Genomic DNA, 14,743 nt, shown 5'->3' on the forward strand with positions numbered 1-14,743 from the left:
TTTATTTTTAATCTTTCTATCGAAGTTAAGATGTGCGTATATTAGAGAGCCATACATGCACAAAGCAATAAATTGAAATTTTCCATCCCAAACTACTTTTATTTTCTAAAGCTTTATTAGTACTTGGTATTATCTTTAACTTTCCAGAAAAATAGACCTTGATCAATATGGGGATTGCGTGGCAAAAGGTTTGTTAAGTAAAACTAGTTTTATTCATAAACATACATAGCAGTACTATACCAATCTTTTCAGAGATTTAATCAATTTCAATCTTATACTAATTACCTATTTTTTATAAATTAAAATTAACATTTTGAGTATTTCTTTTTTATTGTCCAAATTTACTCAGTATGAATATTTTAATAGTTTTTTAATACTGCTGTTTCACTCGTTTGCCACCAGGTATCGCACAATCACAACGTTTGAAGTGGAACAGATTTTAGCATTGGATATCATATTTTCTCATAGTTTAGTGGTGGTAGACAACATCTCACCATTTCGTATTTTTTACTCTTTGGGGGAACATTTTGTACTCCAAAAATATTATATATAAATCTTTTCAAACTCTCAGCTGATTTATCCTGGTGATGGTAATTAAAAAAAAAACAAAAATAAAAATGTATTGTCAATTCTGTTGATATTGCTATTGATTGGATGGGATCAGAAGCAAAACTTCTCATTAAATTCTTTTATCACTATGTTTACATCGGGCTTGCTAAAGCCTGTTTCTCATAAACTACTTTCAAATTTTTGATGTGGTCATATAAGTGAAGATATAGGCTATAACCTCATTACGAAATGGCCAGTACCAATAACCTAATGTTCTACAACAGGTAAGTAAACCTAGCCTATAAGTAAACAGTCCCAAGTTTAGACCCCCCCACCCCCCCCCCCCCCCACCCCCCCCCCCCCCCACCCCCCCCCCCCCCCACCCCCCCCCCCCCCCACCCCCCCCCCCCCCCACCCCCCCCCCCCATTCATAATTGGGTTAACCAACCCCCTGCTGGCATAGGTTAGTTGGCTTGGTCTGTGTGGAAAATTGATTACAGAAGTAGTCTATTTCCTACTTTCCTAGTAGCATTTCGCTTTAACCATAGTTTAAGTAGTAGTAATGCACTGGATGTGTCAAAATAATTTCCTTTCCTCAACTGTATGCAACCTTATCTGATTAGGCTATGTTCTTGAATATACACAACTGCAAGTTAATTTTGTAAATCCAGGAAAGATTACTAAGTTGGATCAAATATTTGATAATTGGTGCCTTTAATGCAATTAGGTATACAAGATATTAATTTCTTTAGGCTAGCCTACAATTCATTTATTTTGGGTGTTTGTCACTTTGTAGTATTAGTTATCAAACAATTATTATTACGACTAATTATTTTTAATTCTTGACACTTTCAGCCTCAGTAATTTTTTCTTAAATGTCTCCCAAAAATCCTGACAAGTTACTGCAATTTATACTCTCTGCTAAAATTCTTAAGCACTATTTTGCAGGCCTTTGGGTTCATAGCCTAGTTAAATAATAATTTATTAGAGAGTGTTTACAAGTTTTGATAAAAATGTCATACTACTTAAATTATGCATCCTTACTTTAATTAATTTCATTAAGATAGTGATTATCATAATTTTAATTTGAGTATGTAAAAGAGGGTTGCTCCTAAGACAGCAATTTAGTTATTTAAGTACAAAATAATTGTTTTAGTTGAACATTGTTTTATTTTATGATGCACTTTATTTGAAAATGTAATAAGAAGACACTCATAAATAATAATCAGGGGACTCTCATCTAGATGATTCTTCAAGTTAGTGCCAAAAAAGACTTGTGATTTCTCAGATGGATGTATCACACAATGTAAAAATAAGAAAAGCTAGTATTAACTGACGCCTTTATAAGCAAGATTTTGGTGTAGAGGCATAGTGGTATTTTTCTGCTAATGCCTGTAGAAAAAGACCAAGTGAGTGAGTTTGGGGGTTCAATGAAGAGACTTTATGAAAGGACAAGCCTACAATTTAGAAATTTGTCTGGAATTAATTTGACCTTTTTCATTCAAGGTGACTATGTTTGGGGCTGAGAAATATATGAATAACTGTTTCAGCCTATCAGTAACTAAACTTACTAAGGGAACACAGAAGTATCATGCTTTTATCATGCTGCAAGTATATAAAAGATATAGGTCTATGTAATAATACTCTCTGGAAATATAACACGTTTGCTGATGACATTAACATTTTTTCCAAGATTGAAACTCCTCAGGATCATATGCAAATTCAAACTTCCCTAAATAACATTATGAGGTGGTGCCTCATGTTTTTGAATACATAGAATGTTTTATTAATTTAAATTTTATTTTAACGATATAGAAGAATATTTACCTACCTATTTGAAACAATGCTCTACCATAAACTAAAAAAATAGTTGTTACGCTCTGCTAGCAAGCAGCCATGCTCAGGCGTAAATAACTACTACCCAATGGGTTAATATATGATATTTCTCCTCGATATAGGCTAAACTCACTAATACAATATATTTTTAAAACCAAATTTTGTTATATGTTGACTAATCTGTATATTATGATGTAGACTGTGGTCTCCTCAAAATGTAAAATCTATTTTACGTTTTAATTTTTGTATAAAATATGCACATATAATTGTATATATACACTATATATAACAAAGGTTAATTATTTACTACAAGTGTAAGAAACCGTTTAAAAAATAATTTACCACAAGGTTTGTAATTAACAGATTCAGGTTTTAAACTGCAAATTTACTATAAATTTAATCTATGACTTAATAACTATAAATATACAGGGTGTTGCTGACCATCTGGCCACAATCTCCTGTGGTTGAACCCTAAAATATTTCATATGGCTAACGGCGCAAAATTGTTTTTGTCATTTAAAATACAATGTTACAGATTCAATTTTTGAAAATTGCAAATGGCAAGGTAGGTTATGTGGCTCATCATTTTGAAGGTCTTTGAATACTGAACAATTTTGTGAATAATGTTTGAAAATATAACTCTTGTCCAAAATTACAGAGATTTTTTTGGAAATCTTTGTTTTGTTCTTTTATACCATGGTACAGTACGCGCGCTGAAGGTTCGGCGTCCCTGTCGTTGCCCTACTAACCAAATAAAAACATTGACTCTCCAATGATCCGTCACGGACGGCAATGTTTAATTCTCGCTCGACAATCAACTTATGGTTTATACCAACTTCCTGTATAAATAAAATTCTGAAACTTCGCAGATCTATTTTCCTGTTTATGCCAATGCTAATGGATGTATTAAGTTTCAATGTCTTACTACATTTCTTCAATTAAATATATTTTAAAATTAACTATGCCAAAATTGTGATACAAAAAAGTTTGTATGTGAGAATTTTTTTTTTATTATTTGGTCAGGAAACTTTCACCAGCGGGGAAAGTTTTTTCTGAATGAACTGAAGTTAATTTTAGATTTAACTTTTTTCAGATACATAGTTTAGGGTTAGCCGTAACTTAGTCCCTGAAGTGGAATGTATCACCGACAACCCGCTGCCCTACAGTTTAATTGCCCATTCACGTAAATGCAACAAGGCAATACCATTTTTAAAAGTTTAAACATTGAATCACTTTGCAACAGTTTATTTCTGAAAAAAAGAAAAAACACTTTAGGCCATAATGGTGATCTGTGATAAACTAAAAGTTTTAAACTTTAATGAAATTATGTTATGGGGTGTATTGTTTATAAACTAATTTTATGACAGATGAATTAATACGAAATACTGTTTTATAAAGAATCCTGTTATGAAATATGAAAAACTTAATTATTAATTATGTGGCATGACAATAAATTATTTTGTTAGTATTTCTACGAATACACTATACATAGAGGCATATATGGATTAAACCGTATTACATTGTAGCATTCAATTTCAAAATTCGAATACTACCCTAGCAATACATTGTATATTAATTGACTTTCTGACAGATAAGAAATAAAAAGTCATAAATCTATTAGTGATTAAAAATCGTAAAATTACTAAACGTCTAACAAATACAAATTAAGAATTTAAATTATTCTCAACTCATAAATGTAGAATCCGTTATTTTAAAATCGGCGTGGTGAACAGTATTTTCCCTAGATTTTACTTTGTTTACAAAGCTGATCTTACCTATAATAGAGTTGCCAATGGCGAGTTATTTCCATCCTCACCACCCGTTTCCGATTCTTCGCTGGCATCCTGTTCACTGTTGCTGCCGTCAGATGAGTCATTCAAACTAATAACAAATCTCTCTGTTGTGTCATCAATTAAATGTTCCTTTTCATAATATTTATCTTCAAATTTTACAACTTTCATACACACCTTTCCCCCCAGTCTTCTTTTGTTATTGAGTCTATCTTCTCTTTGCATAACGCTAATGGTATTTTTTAATGTTATTTACAAACATTTTTTTTGACCTACATAATTTTTTTATTATTCCCCAAATATTCTCAATCGGATTTAGATCTGGATGGTACGAGAGGAAGGCGAAGAACGCTGTGTCCCGTGGTTTCCTAACAAATCGTCAAACGCAAATTTTTTAAAATACATCCTTATGTTGTTTTACTGAACTGTACAATTCGGGCTTAAGTGACATTTTTTTATCAAACTGCAGTCCATGATCTTGTAGCCACTTGATCATTTCTGCTTTTTTGGAACCTGAATTAGGTGCTTTATTAACACTTGGACGTTATGATAGGCGGCAATTATCAATAATTATTAGAGAGTTAACTGGTAAGTTTGGAATGAGCTGAGTTCTTGTCCATGTCATGAAGTTCGCATGGTTCATCTGATCATGATAATCTCCTGTCGCTCGTTCCCCCGCTTTCCAGATTAAGCAAGCTCCAGGAATAAACCCCATTTCATCCCCTGCGTGCAGTATTATGGGCCCTCTCGCCTTTACTTATTTTTCTTTTTAAAACCCTTGAAGACTGGCGTCACTCTCCATCCCTTTTCAGTCCACATGAGATGATAATATATACGATTCATCAATGTAAACAATAGGAGAGTTCTCTGCTCGCGCTTGTTTTATACTGCGTTTTATACTAGCGCGCCAAACATTGGCGGATGTCTGCAGAACAGTTGTTATATCGGGCAATCCCACCCGTCCCCCGCCATAGTCCGCTCGGTAGACTCGGAGCCGAACCTTCAGCGCGCGTTACTATACTTTTGTACGTAATTTAGAATTATCAACTTTTTTATTAGAAAGAGCACAAATAAGTTTTTAAATGGTATGTTGTATTTTGTAAGTTTTTCTGATACCACAAAAACATTTTTAAATTTGAAAATCTGCAGTCCAGATCCAAACAGTTTTTAATAGAAACATGGGTTTTGTAGCACATCAAATTAAGGGTTATTAAAAAGACACATTTAAAAAATTCAAACTTCATTTCAATCTCCTCTAATTTTTAAGTCATTTGAAAAAATTGTATTTTAATACAATTCTTCTTAGTCATTATTCCAGCAAGTTCCATTTTCAAATGTAGACTTTTGCTAGTGTAGAATATTTCAAATATATATATCTCATAAAGTACAGACTAATTCTGAAAGTACCGTTTGGAATTGAACTCTGACTTCTGCCCTAATTTTATGCAATAAGGCTGGTCATGAATTTCCATTAAAAGTCAATTTTAACAAAATATTAAATTATGTCATAACAATCTATGTAATCTGGCTAATTATTTTTATTCGTATATGGTTCCTATTTAACCCCACTGCCGAGATAAGATCTCTTGCAAACCATGTAATGCAGACAAAAGAAAGTCAATGAAATAATTATTTGAAATAAACCTGTACATTCAGATTTATACATTTATTTTAGTCCAAATTAGAGGAGAGTGAAAGAGAGTTGGCATACAAATAATAATATGCACAATAAAATGATTTGCTTATAGAATGTTTCCAAGTGATTACTCCCATATCAAATAGTATAGGTACTTGAGTTTAAAAGTTGACCACAGGCTAAGTAGTAGAGCTACAATAATGGAAATTACATTAAAGTTTAGCCTGTTTATTTCTATTTTTAGTCATATAAAGTAAATAATGTGTAAACTATAATGTCTAGTTTATTTTATCGTTAACAATAAAAAAGAGTACAGGTTCTTGACGCTTGTCAAGCAAACTGCAACTTTGAAGATTCATTACTCGAACACTTTTGGTCTCATTTAGACCAAATTGATATACAAGATAGTACAATTGCACTGTGTTTGAGTATAAAATTTAAAATGATATGAAAAAAGTTGTTATTAAATTACCAACTGGTTATTCCATTTCAAATGATACAAAATAATCTTGGACCTTTACACCTCTTAAGGTCCAAGATTTGGAAGTATTAACTTAGAAGTATTAACCAACTAACTGATTGCAGAACACAGTACTTTACTTAATGTACATAGGAATGGCTGCTCACACTAAACTGGAGTGTACTTCAGTAACAAAATTTTTTTTAAAAATAAGAACCATTTACATCCCATTCTGAAATTTGGCTTATATGTAATCAATTATAGTGTAAATAACAGTTTTTTAAAAAAATTGAAGGGGACGTAATTATTTTTGGTTTTTCAAAAACCTTTGAAAGAATGAAAAAAATTCAAAATATAAAAAAAAGCCATGTGATATATCCAATTAATGAGAATTTCAAATGGAAAAGAATACCACAAATGAGCTCTTTAGCTTTAACAGTTCGAGACATGACAAAAAACTGCCTTTTTGTGGGTTTTTAAAAGCCTTGTAACTCAAAAACCCAAAGACATAAAAATGTAAAATTTTGCATTTTAACTAGTCTTAACAACTTCCACACAAAAATCGTCAAAATTTGAGAAGTCAAGGTTCAGACCATTGGTTGATTTGACATGGAATGGACCAATCTTAAACTTTACTCTTGGTGGGGCGGTTTGAAAAATTCAGCACTAATCTTGTTATGGAAGTCCTAAAGTAGGCCTAACTATTGTAAACATGTCATTTTGTAAACCACTATTTCAAATGTTTAAATTTTTAACTCAGATTTATATAAGCAGGTTTTGTTACACAGATTTAATTGAGCAGGTTTTGATTCAAGATTCAAGATCTTTATTTGTTGTTAAACATGATTTACATGCAATAAACATCGTCAGTATTAATGCATATAATCGTCTTTGTTAATGCACCGCAGCTGGCACCAGCTTGCTTGAACACGAAAATCACCAAACTGCTGAGGAAAACTAATCTATGCAATTGCTAAACAATCAATTTTAAGAATAGTGGTTTTTGGAATGTAAATAGGTAAATTCATTTTTAATTAGATATTAAATAGAGAAGACTGATCAAAATTACAACTATGTCACTACAAATTTAACATCCGTTTAAATGTTTCATGTGTGTATACATTTACATATTAACTTATTCATTTACTGTATTTGTTTGTGGGTTATTCAAATGTACACTGAAGATGGGTTGATTCGGAAACTTGTGTTCTGTAAAATAAATGTTTAATAAGGGTTTTATTTTTATATTTTTTATATTAATTTTTTTTAAAGGTAACCCTGTGTACCTGATTAGACAATGAGAATGCAATTCATCTTGATTACACTATATTTTATAATCTAAGTGTCACTGGTATCAAAACATGTAAATTGTTTGGTTTTTTCGTCATCAACTTTTTTTTATCTCTTCAGATGAGCTTGACTAAAGATTCCAGGAATCAAGTCTTTGACAACGGCAGATTCCAAATGCTGCACTTTTTAAGAGATAGGTGAATTGCAGCTAAACTCAAAATTCATTTATCCCATATTGCGGAGTTAATAACATAACCCTTAATGTTGTGTATTCTTAATTGTGTCTATTGATTGATGTTAGGGCTGTCTTAGATACACATAACTCTCAGATAATATGATATTGAGTGACCGAAGTCATAACTAACAGAAACTAAACCAATTATTTTGTAGCTATGTGTAGATACTGTACATAAGTACTTCAAAATAACAACTACGTAATATACGTAATCGATTAGACCCCAAAAATAAATCATAAATAAAGTCATCATTGGTGTCTCAGTAGAAGATGTCCGGAGAAGGAGAGAAGCCCATTGAGACACCAGAGGAGGAGTTGGAGGCCAACTATAAGCCACCACCAGAAAAGACTATTGAAGAGATCCTGGAGGCAGATAAGGAGGATGAGAGCTTACGGAAGTACAAAGAGACACTTCTGGGAGAGGCAGGAGAGAGGAAGATAATTGTTGGTAAGACTACAATTAGTCAAAAAGTTCTATAAAATTGTATTTATATAACTTCTTTGAATCAGTAAAAAGAGGTAGTGTAACATCAATATCTATCAGAAAAAGTATTTTATTTTAAACTATTTTATTTTAATATATATTTTAAACTATTTTATATTTATTTTCCAAATCTATTCCAAAAAAGGCATTTTAAAATTATTAGAATTGTTTATTAAATTATATTATCAACTGAGATACGGAAAATCTTTGTATCGTAGTTCATGGTACATTAACCCATTGGCCTACTAGTATTTCCAGCCTCTCAATTCCACAGTAAATCCAATTAATTTGGGCCAAAATGGAGAATTTTACTTAAAATTCCATTTCTCTAGTTGTACTGTTTAGATTTTAATAAAACTTGGGATATTTAATAAAAGCATCCTAAACTATATTTTTCACAAAAAAAATTAAAAAGTTAATGTTCATTTTTTTAATTTTGTTCATTTGTGTTAATTTTATGTTAATTACAAAATAAACACTTTTTATTTTTTACTGACAATTATTTATTATTATTATTTCGAATTATTATACAATTATTATAATATAATTATAATTATTATAATATTATTATACAATTATTATTTCGAATATTTACTCCTACCTGATTGCCTAAAAACACAATATTTTTAGGTTCGTTTGGCTCGTCATTCCATATTGGAAAATTCCATAATCCAGTTACACCAGAAGCCACGCTGCTAATAACGTCTTCAACATTCTGTAAATGTAAATCATTCATAGGATCATCGGCATTGTTTAGGCCTATGTCCATCTCTTCAAAATCAATATCAGAGAGGGCATTGACTCACCGTCGCTGAATTCTTCATCATCAATCCTCCACTCTTCTTCCACATGATTAGAACCGATTTCACCATCAGATTCACTTGAAATAAATCCGTCATTGTCAATATAACGATCAATTTCACTACTACGTAAAGCTCCATGTCACGCCATTGTACACACGCTTAGTTTGTTTACTCGAGTCAGCTGTTTACTTGTTCCGATCGTCTGTTTATGTTCCCCTTCCCCAACTGCAGTGTTGCCAAGCTGTAAAGTTAAATTATTCAATTCCCATTATTGCATAGAACACAGAAACGAAGTTAGGACTGAATGGTGCTGACATCTTGTGAGAAATAGGCGAACTACTTGGTGGCGAGATGGTTTCGTCAAAGTATTTTACCGTGCATAGCGCTAGCGGCGAGATGGTCTCGTCGAAGTAGGCTAATGAGTTAATCTGCTGACCACTTTATGTTTTTATATGTTGAGCTATCACCTCTATGTCAGTAAATATGGAAAAACTACATCTTGTTTTCTCATTCTTTACAACAGAACAATTTTTCTACATGCCACAGTTAACTTCTGTAATCTTCATACAAATTGTTATGGTAGTTGTGTTTATGCTGCTCCCAAACAAATTGTATCTGAAGTCTCTATTTTAGTAAATGTGAAATGTAAATAAACATTCTGCAGGTTGGCAAGCTAAGGGAATCAGTTTTAATAGTTTTTTTAAACTTAGACTTTTATATATATATACTATTTTATTTTGAGGTTTTATTATTTGTTATAATGAAGATAAAAAACAAGAGATTGCCAAAATATCTGAAGATGAGGTCACAGCAGAAAAGGTATTAAAATAAATGTAAAATAAATTATGGTTTATTTTGTTCTTATTTTTTAAGTAGACTACAAAATTACATTACATTTTGATTATGGTGGTAAAATACTACTTTCTAGTATGATTTTCAATATAATTAACAACATCACATGACTTTGAAAATATGTGTCATGTCCGAGGGAGCTTGAACAGAATGTTCAGAATATCACTATCAGTAAAAGACATTTTGATTTTGAACACTGTTATATGAAATTTGATGTATTAATAAACTTAGAAATAATTCCATTGTATAAAGCAGTTCTATTATATTGTATTATTGAGAGAAATGAATTAGATATGGTTTTTAAATCACATTCACACTATGTGTAATGATTATTACACACTGTTAATTATAAACACTGATATGTATAATATGCTCAACCTGTTGTAACCTGTTTTTATTTGTACAAACCAGTAGTCATAACTGGTTGTGACTGTTGTAGATGAAAGTGATGAGCGCAAGGTGATAGTTAAGCGACTGGCACTGTGTGTGAATGACCGGCCAGATGTGGAGCTAGACTTAACAACAGACTTGAATGAACTTAAGAAACAGGTCAGTGTTACAGAAAGAAGTTAAAGAAACAATCCAAATATATCAATGATTTATTACATTGGGTATTAAAAAGTATCTAAATTTTGAATTCTTGTATTTAATTTTATCTATGGTCACAAAGGGTCATCTAAAATATCATACCACTAATATTTCTCATAACTGAAGAAAACTAGAAAGTTTGTTGAATGGAAAGAAAACAGCTTTCTTCAATTTTGTTTTTCTAGTTTTAATTTACTGCCCAATCTTATTTTCTCAAGAATATAAGATTTTCTATCTGTGTTCCCGAAATATAATAGCAAAATGTTGAACCTCTCTTCCCTTTCCTTGCTGACTGCCTGCCTAGTCCTAATCCACTGCCCAGAATTTCTCTCTCCCACACTTGTGGACATGATAAGCATTGGAGTTGAACATATCTAGCAAAGATTATGCTTCTCAATAGGCCAATTGTTATTAGCACTCATCAAGGGTCCAATTGGGGTAAACAAGTACTTAATACATGGTACTCACATTTGTACCCATATACAGTTATTCTGGTAGTAAATCGATTCACTAATTGAGACTACTTCGAACTGTAGAAGTCTTGGATAATTTGCATAGAAATATATAGAATTGGAATGTAGAAGGTATCAGAATGATGAGGTGGCAGAAACCATTAGCGTAATTCCAGTAGAGTGTGAGGTTAGTAAATCACTGTTGAAGAAAGATGAGGATAAGCATATTGCAATAATGAAGGCCTGCAGTATGATTGTTGTTTTGTGTAAATTATTGAATAGTGAAATATTTGTTTCTGAAAAAGTCTCTAAATGTACAAGACTTAAATTACTGTGACTTAAATCTAATTCCATTTTATATAGATGCTTTACTACCCCCCACCCCTTAAACTACATATTATTTGAAAGAAAGAAGTGCTTTCAAATTTTTTAATATTGATTTGAAAAGACTGCAAACTTTACAATTACTTGACTAATTTAACTCTAACACAATTTGTAAATTTATTTCATCTGTGCTTCCTACAGTGTATTCCTATCTGGACTTACAGACCAGTATTATAAGTTTTAAACAGATTTTTGGGGATAGTTAACCTTTGGTGCAGTCAGCTTTAAATGTTGACTGTTAACAACGACCGATTAACGTGGTTGTGTTCCTGTTTTCTACTAAATCATAAACATTGTTAAGGATCAAAATAAAATTGATTAGTCCTTTTTATGACTGCCAGAACTATATTAATTTAAAGATAGAACCTGTCTTGTATATTTAAGTTATAATTCCTTTAATAGATTTTATTTTTAAATGATTCTTAAGTAAGGTCTTCTTCCTTTTTTATTCTAACTCTGGTTTGCATTGATAAGTTTCAATTGTTCTGCTAACACTCCCAATTTGCTTTCAAATTATTGCTAAATCAAGCTATAATCACTAGGAATACTTGATCCAATTCAATGGCCGATCTTGGTTCATTGATTTCCAAGGCTTTGACTAACATTAAAGTTCTTTACAAATTCAAATATGGGGTATTTCGCTAAAACAGTAATCTAAACTTGTTTTGTTACAGTTGTTTAAACAAATATTAACCAAGAGGTATGGATTTATTCAAATATATTCATTAATACGAAAGTTATAAGGAACAATAAATTAAGTGATTTTTGGAGCATTGAATTATAACAATGAGTACAAAAGTATCATCAAAGTTTTATGATAATTACTAGACTTAACCTGTAAAAATAGGTTTCATGGATTTCTCATTTCATTACATGTATTCTAAGATTAAACTTTTAACCCATTAACCACTTTTCATGGTACCCTCTCATGATGGGTGACACAGTACCAAAATACACATCACGAGACAGTACCATGATGATGACACACATTATTAAATATATTGTTAAACATTATTATGGGCTCAAATAATAAGGTTTATTTATTAAAATTAAACAAGACAACACGCGATATACATATATATTAACCTTAGAAAGAAAAACATTGTGAATCAAGGTATAATACTATATGTTTGATCTTTTTCTAACCAATTATGTAATTGAATTGTCGGTAATGTTATATTTTGGTAAACCGATCGATTGGTGTCTTATTTTGTAAAACTTTGTGTCTTATTTTTGGATGTCTCTTAATACATTTTGTTTCTGCAGTAAATTTTCCTTATAAAGAATTAAATTTTATATGAAACTAATCAAAATATCATGGATTATAACTATAATTTGTACTAAAAAAATGTATTGCATTCATTAGTTAAAAAAAAATTAAAATTAAAAAGTTGTATGTACTTCATATGCTTATACATTACATTATATTATAGCCTGTTTCATTATCTAAAAAAACAAAATATCAGTCATCCAAGTAGCAATAAAATTGAATTTTTGTGAGTTTTGCTAAATGCTTGGCATTTTTTGCATATTTAATTGGATTTGTATAAGGAGGCTAGGTGCAGGAATATTGAATGACTAATGGGTAAATATTAGAGTAGTGTTAATAGTTTAGTCACTACCCCTTTAAAAAGTTCACATTGATTTGTATGCTAGAGATAAAAAATGTGTGGTAAATAAAGTAATAAACATACTATACAAAATTTATAACTTGTAGGCTAATAAATTTATTGTAACTGATGGCAATGTTGTGTACAATTTTTATTTGTATTATTTATTCTACAATGTTTTGATATAATAACATTGTATCAAACCTTTTCTATGAAAATAAATGTAAATGGTGTGAGAGTAGATTTTTAGAAACGTGTCCATCGAAATATTTGTGTGAGTGAGAGAAAGAGAGGGAGAAAGACATGTGACAGCTCATCAGTGTTTTCTGCTAAGCTAAATCTGGCACCAATCATCAGTGAAGCCTGTCACACAGTCATAACACTGTCTCTTTCCTCTCTCCCTCCCCCTTTCCCTTCTTCTTGATCTACTCTTAACAACTTCACCACGTGGTTGCTCTTAACAATCTTAATTTATTTTATTCCTGAAACATTTTTGTGGCTCTTCATAACAGCTTGAGATTATATTTAGGTACATCTCCTATTTTGTTGTTGCTCAGGTCTAACTTTATAAGGGATAATTTTCATCTTTGGTCAAATTAATCTAGATGATCGTTTAAGTATTTTGTACTCCTTTACAATTATAATTTGTGATTGTTTCCCAAAAAGGTGTATTTTTCTTTAAAATTATTACATTTTAAACGGTTCAAGTCTATTTTGACATTGTCAGCCTTAGTATTTTTATTTTTTTTCATACAAATAATGCATATTATTTGAGTCCAGATAAGATTTTTATCATTACTATAGCCCATTATCAATTACTATAGTTGGAGTAACAAAGAAAAGGATGTTATTGATACGACACTGAGACAGCGATCACTGTCAAAACTGATAATGTTTAGTGCCTCTCAATCAGTTGGTATTGTGATTGTTAGGTGAATTAACAATGAATGATTATTTTTAGATCCCAGGAATCTGTGATCAGACCTTCTAGAATTTTGATCTGTTACTCATAGACACATGTTTTTGATATGTCACCTAATGGTTCCAACACATTAGTCTCAGCCCTTTATCTCAACTTCTATTTCCTTTTTAAAGTTTTTTTTTTTTATATTTTAAAGACTTCTGTATTTAAATGGTATCTGTTGCTTTCCCATTCTCATTAAAAGCATGATCCATTAGAAAAGTCAATAAATATTGTTAATTAGATTAAGTAAATGTTATCACTAACATTGTATTATTTATTATTCCAACTATTCCAGGCTGTATTAAGTAAACATGTACCTTTTAATTAAATAAAAATCTTAACAAAGTTGAATACATCATTCATTACTGCTGAAACACATGATGTAGCAAGTAGTTACTGAACAAAAAGTTCTTTATGGTTGTTCCTAATCCTGTTATCCTTTGAAATCATGCATCTTCTGTAAGGATTTATAATCCTTTGGATAATCAGTAGTTAATCATACTGTAGTTTAAAACAGAGATTAAGAAAATAATTTTTGCAGGTGTTCATCATCAAGGAAGGGGTTTCTTACCGGATCCGGATTGACTTCATTGTTCAGAGAGAGATAGTTCATGGGTTAAAATATGTGCAGAAAACTTATCGGCTGGGTGTGCCAGGTGAGGGTTATTTTTGGTACAGTAACAGTAAATATCTAGTTAAGGATTTTCATCTTTAGTACAATGGTTATTGATAGTATTTTCTATACATTGTTGATTTATGCATTCTCCAATTCAAGAAGTCTTCAGTGGCATAAAATAGCCACAGAAGAAG

At 31.1% G+C, this 14,743-nt stretch overlaps 1 protein-coding gene across 2 annotated transcripts in view; it reads left to right on the top strand.

Annotated features, from left to right (window-relative positions):
- The window catches only part of LOC124354491 (rho GDP-dissociation inhibitor 1), a 33,808-nt gene that overhangs the window by 8,970 nt on the left and 10,095 nt on the right, over window positions 1-14,743 (top strand). The window contains exons 3-5 of one of the 2 annotated variants that reach the window (XM_046804991.1): window positions 8,059-8,244; window positions 10,375-10,484; window positions 14,475-14,589. In XM_046804991.1, coding sequence (XP_046660947.1) covers window positions 8,067-8,244; window positions 10,375-10,484; window positions 14,475-14,589 — 403 coding nt within the window. In that variant the 5' untranslated portion in view covers window positions 8,059-8,066. The remainder of the gene's footprint in view (window positions 1-8,058; window positions 8,245-10,374; window positions 10,485-14,474; window positions 14,590-14,743) is intronic. The other variant, XM_046804990.1, reaches the window with a different exon arrangement.

This window comes from Homalodisca vitripennis, chromosome 2 (assembly GCF_021130785.1).
Source record: "Homalodisca vitripennis isolate AUS2020 chromosome 2, UT_GWSS_2.1, whole genome shotgun sequence".
Lineage (NCBI taxonomy): Eukaryota > Metazoa > Arthropoda > Insecta > Hemiptera > Cicadellidae > Homalodisca > Homalodisca vitripennis.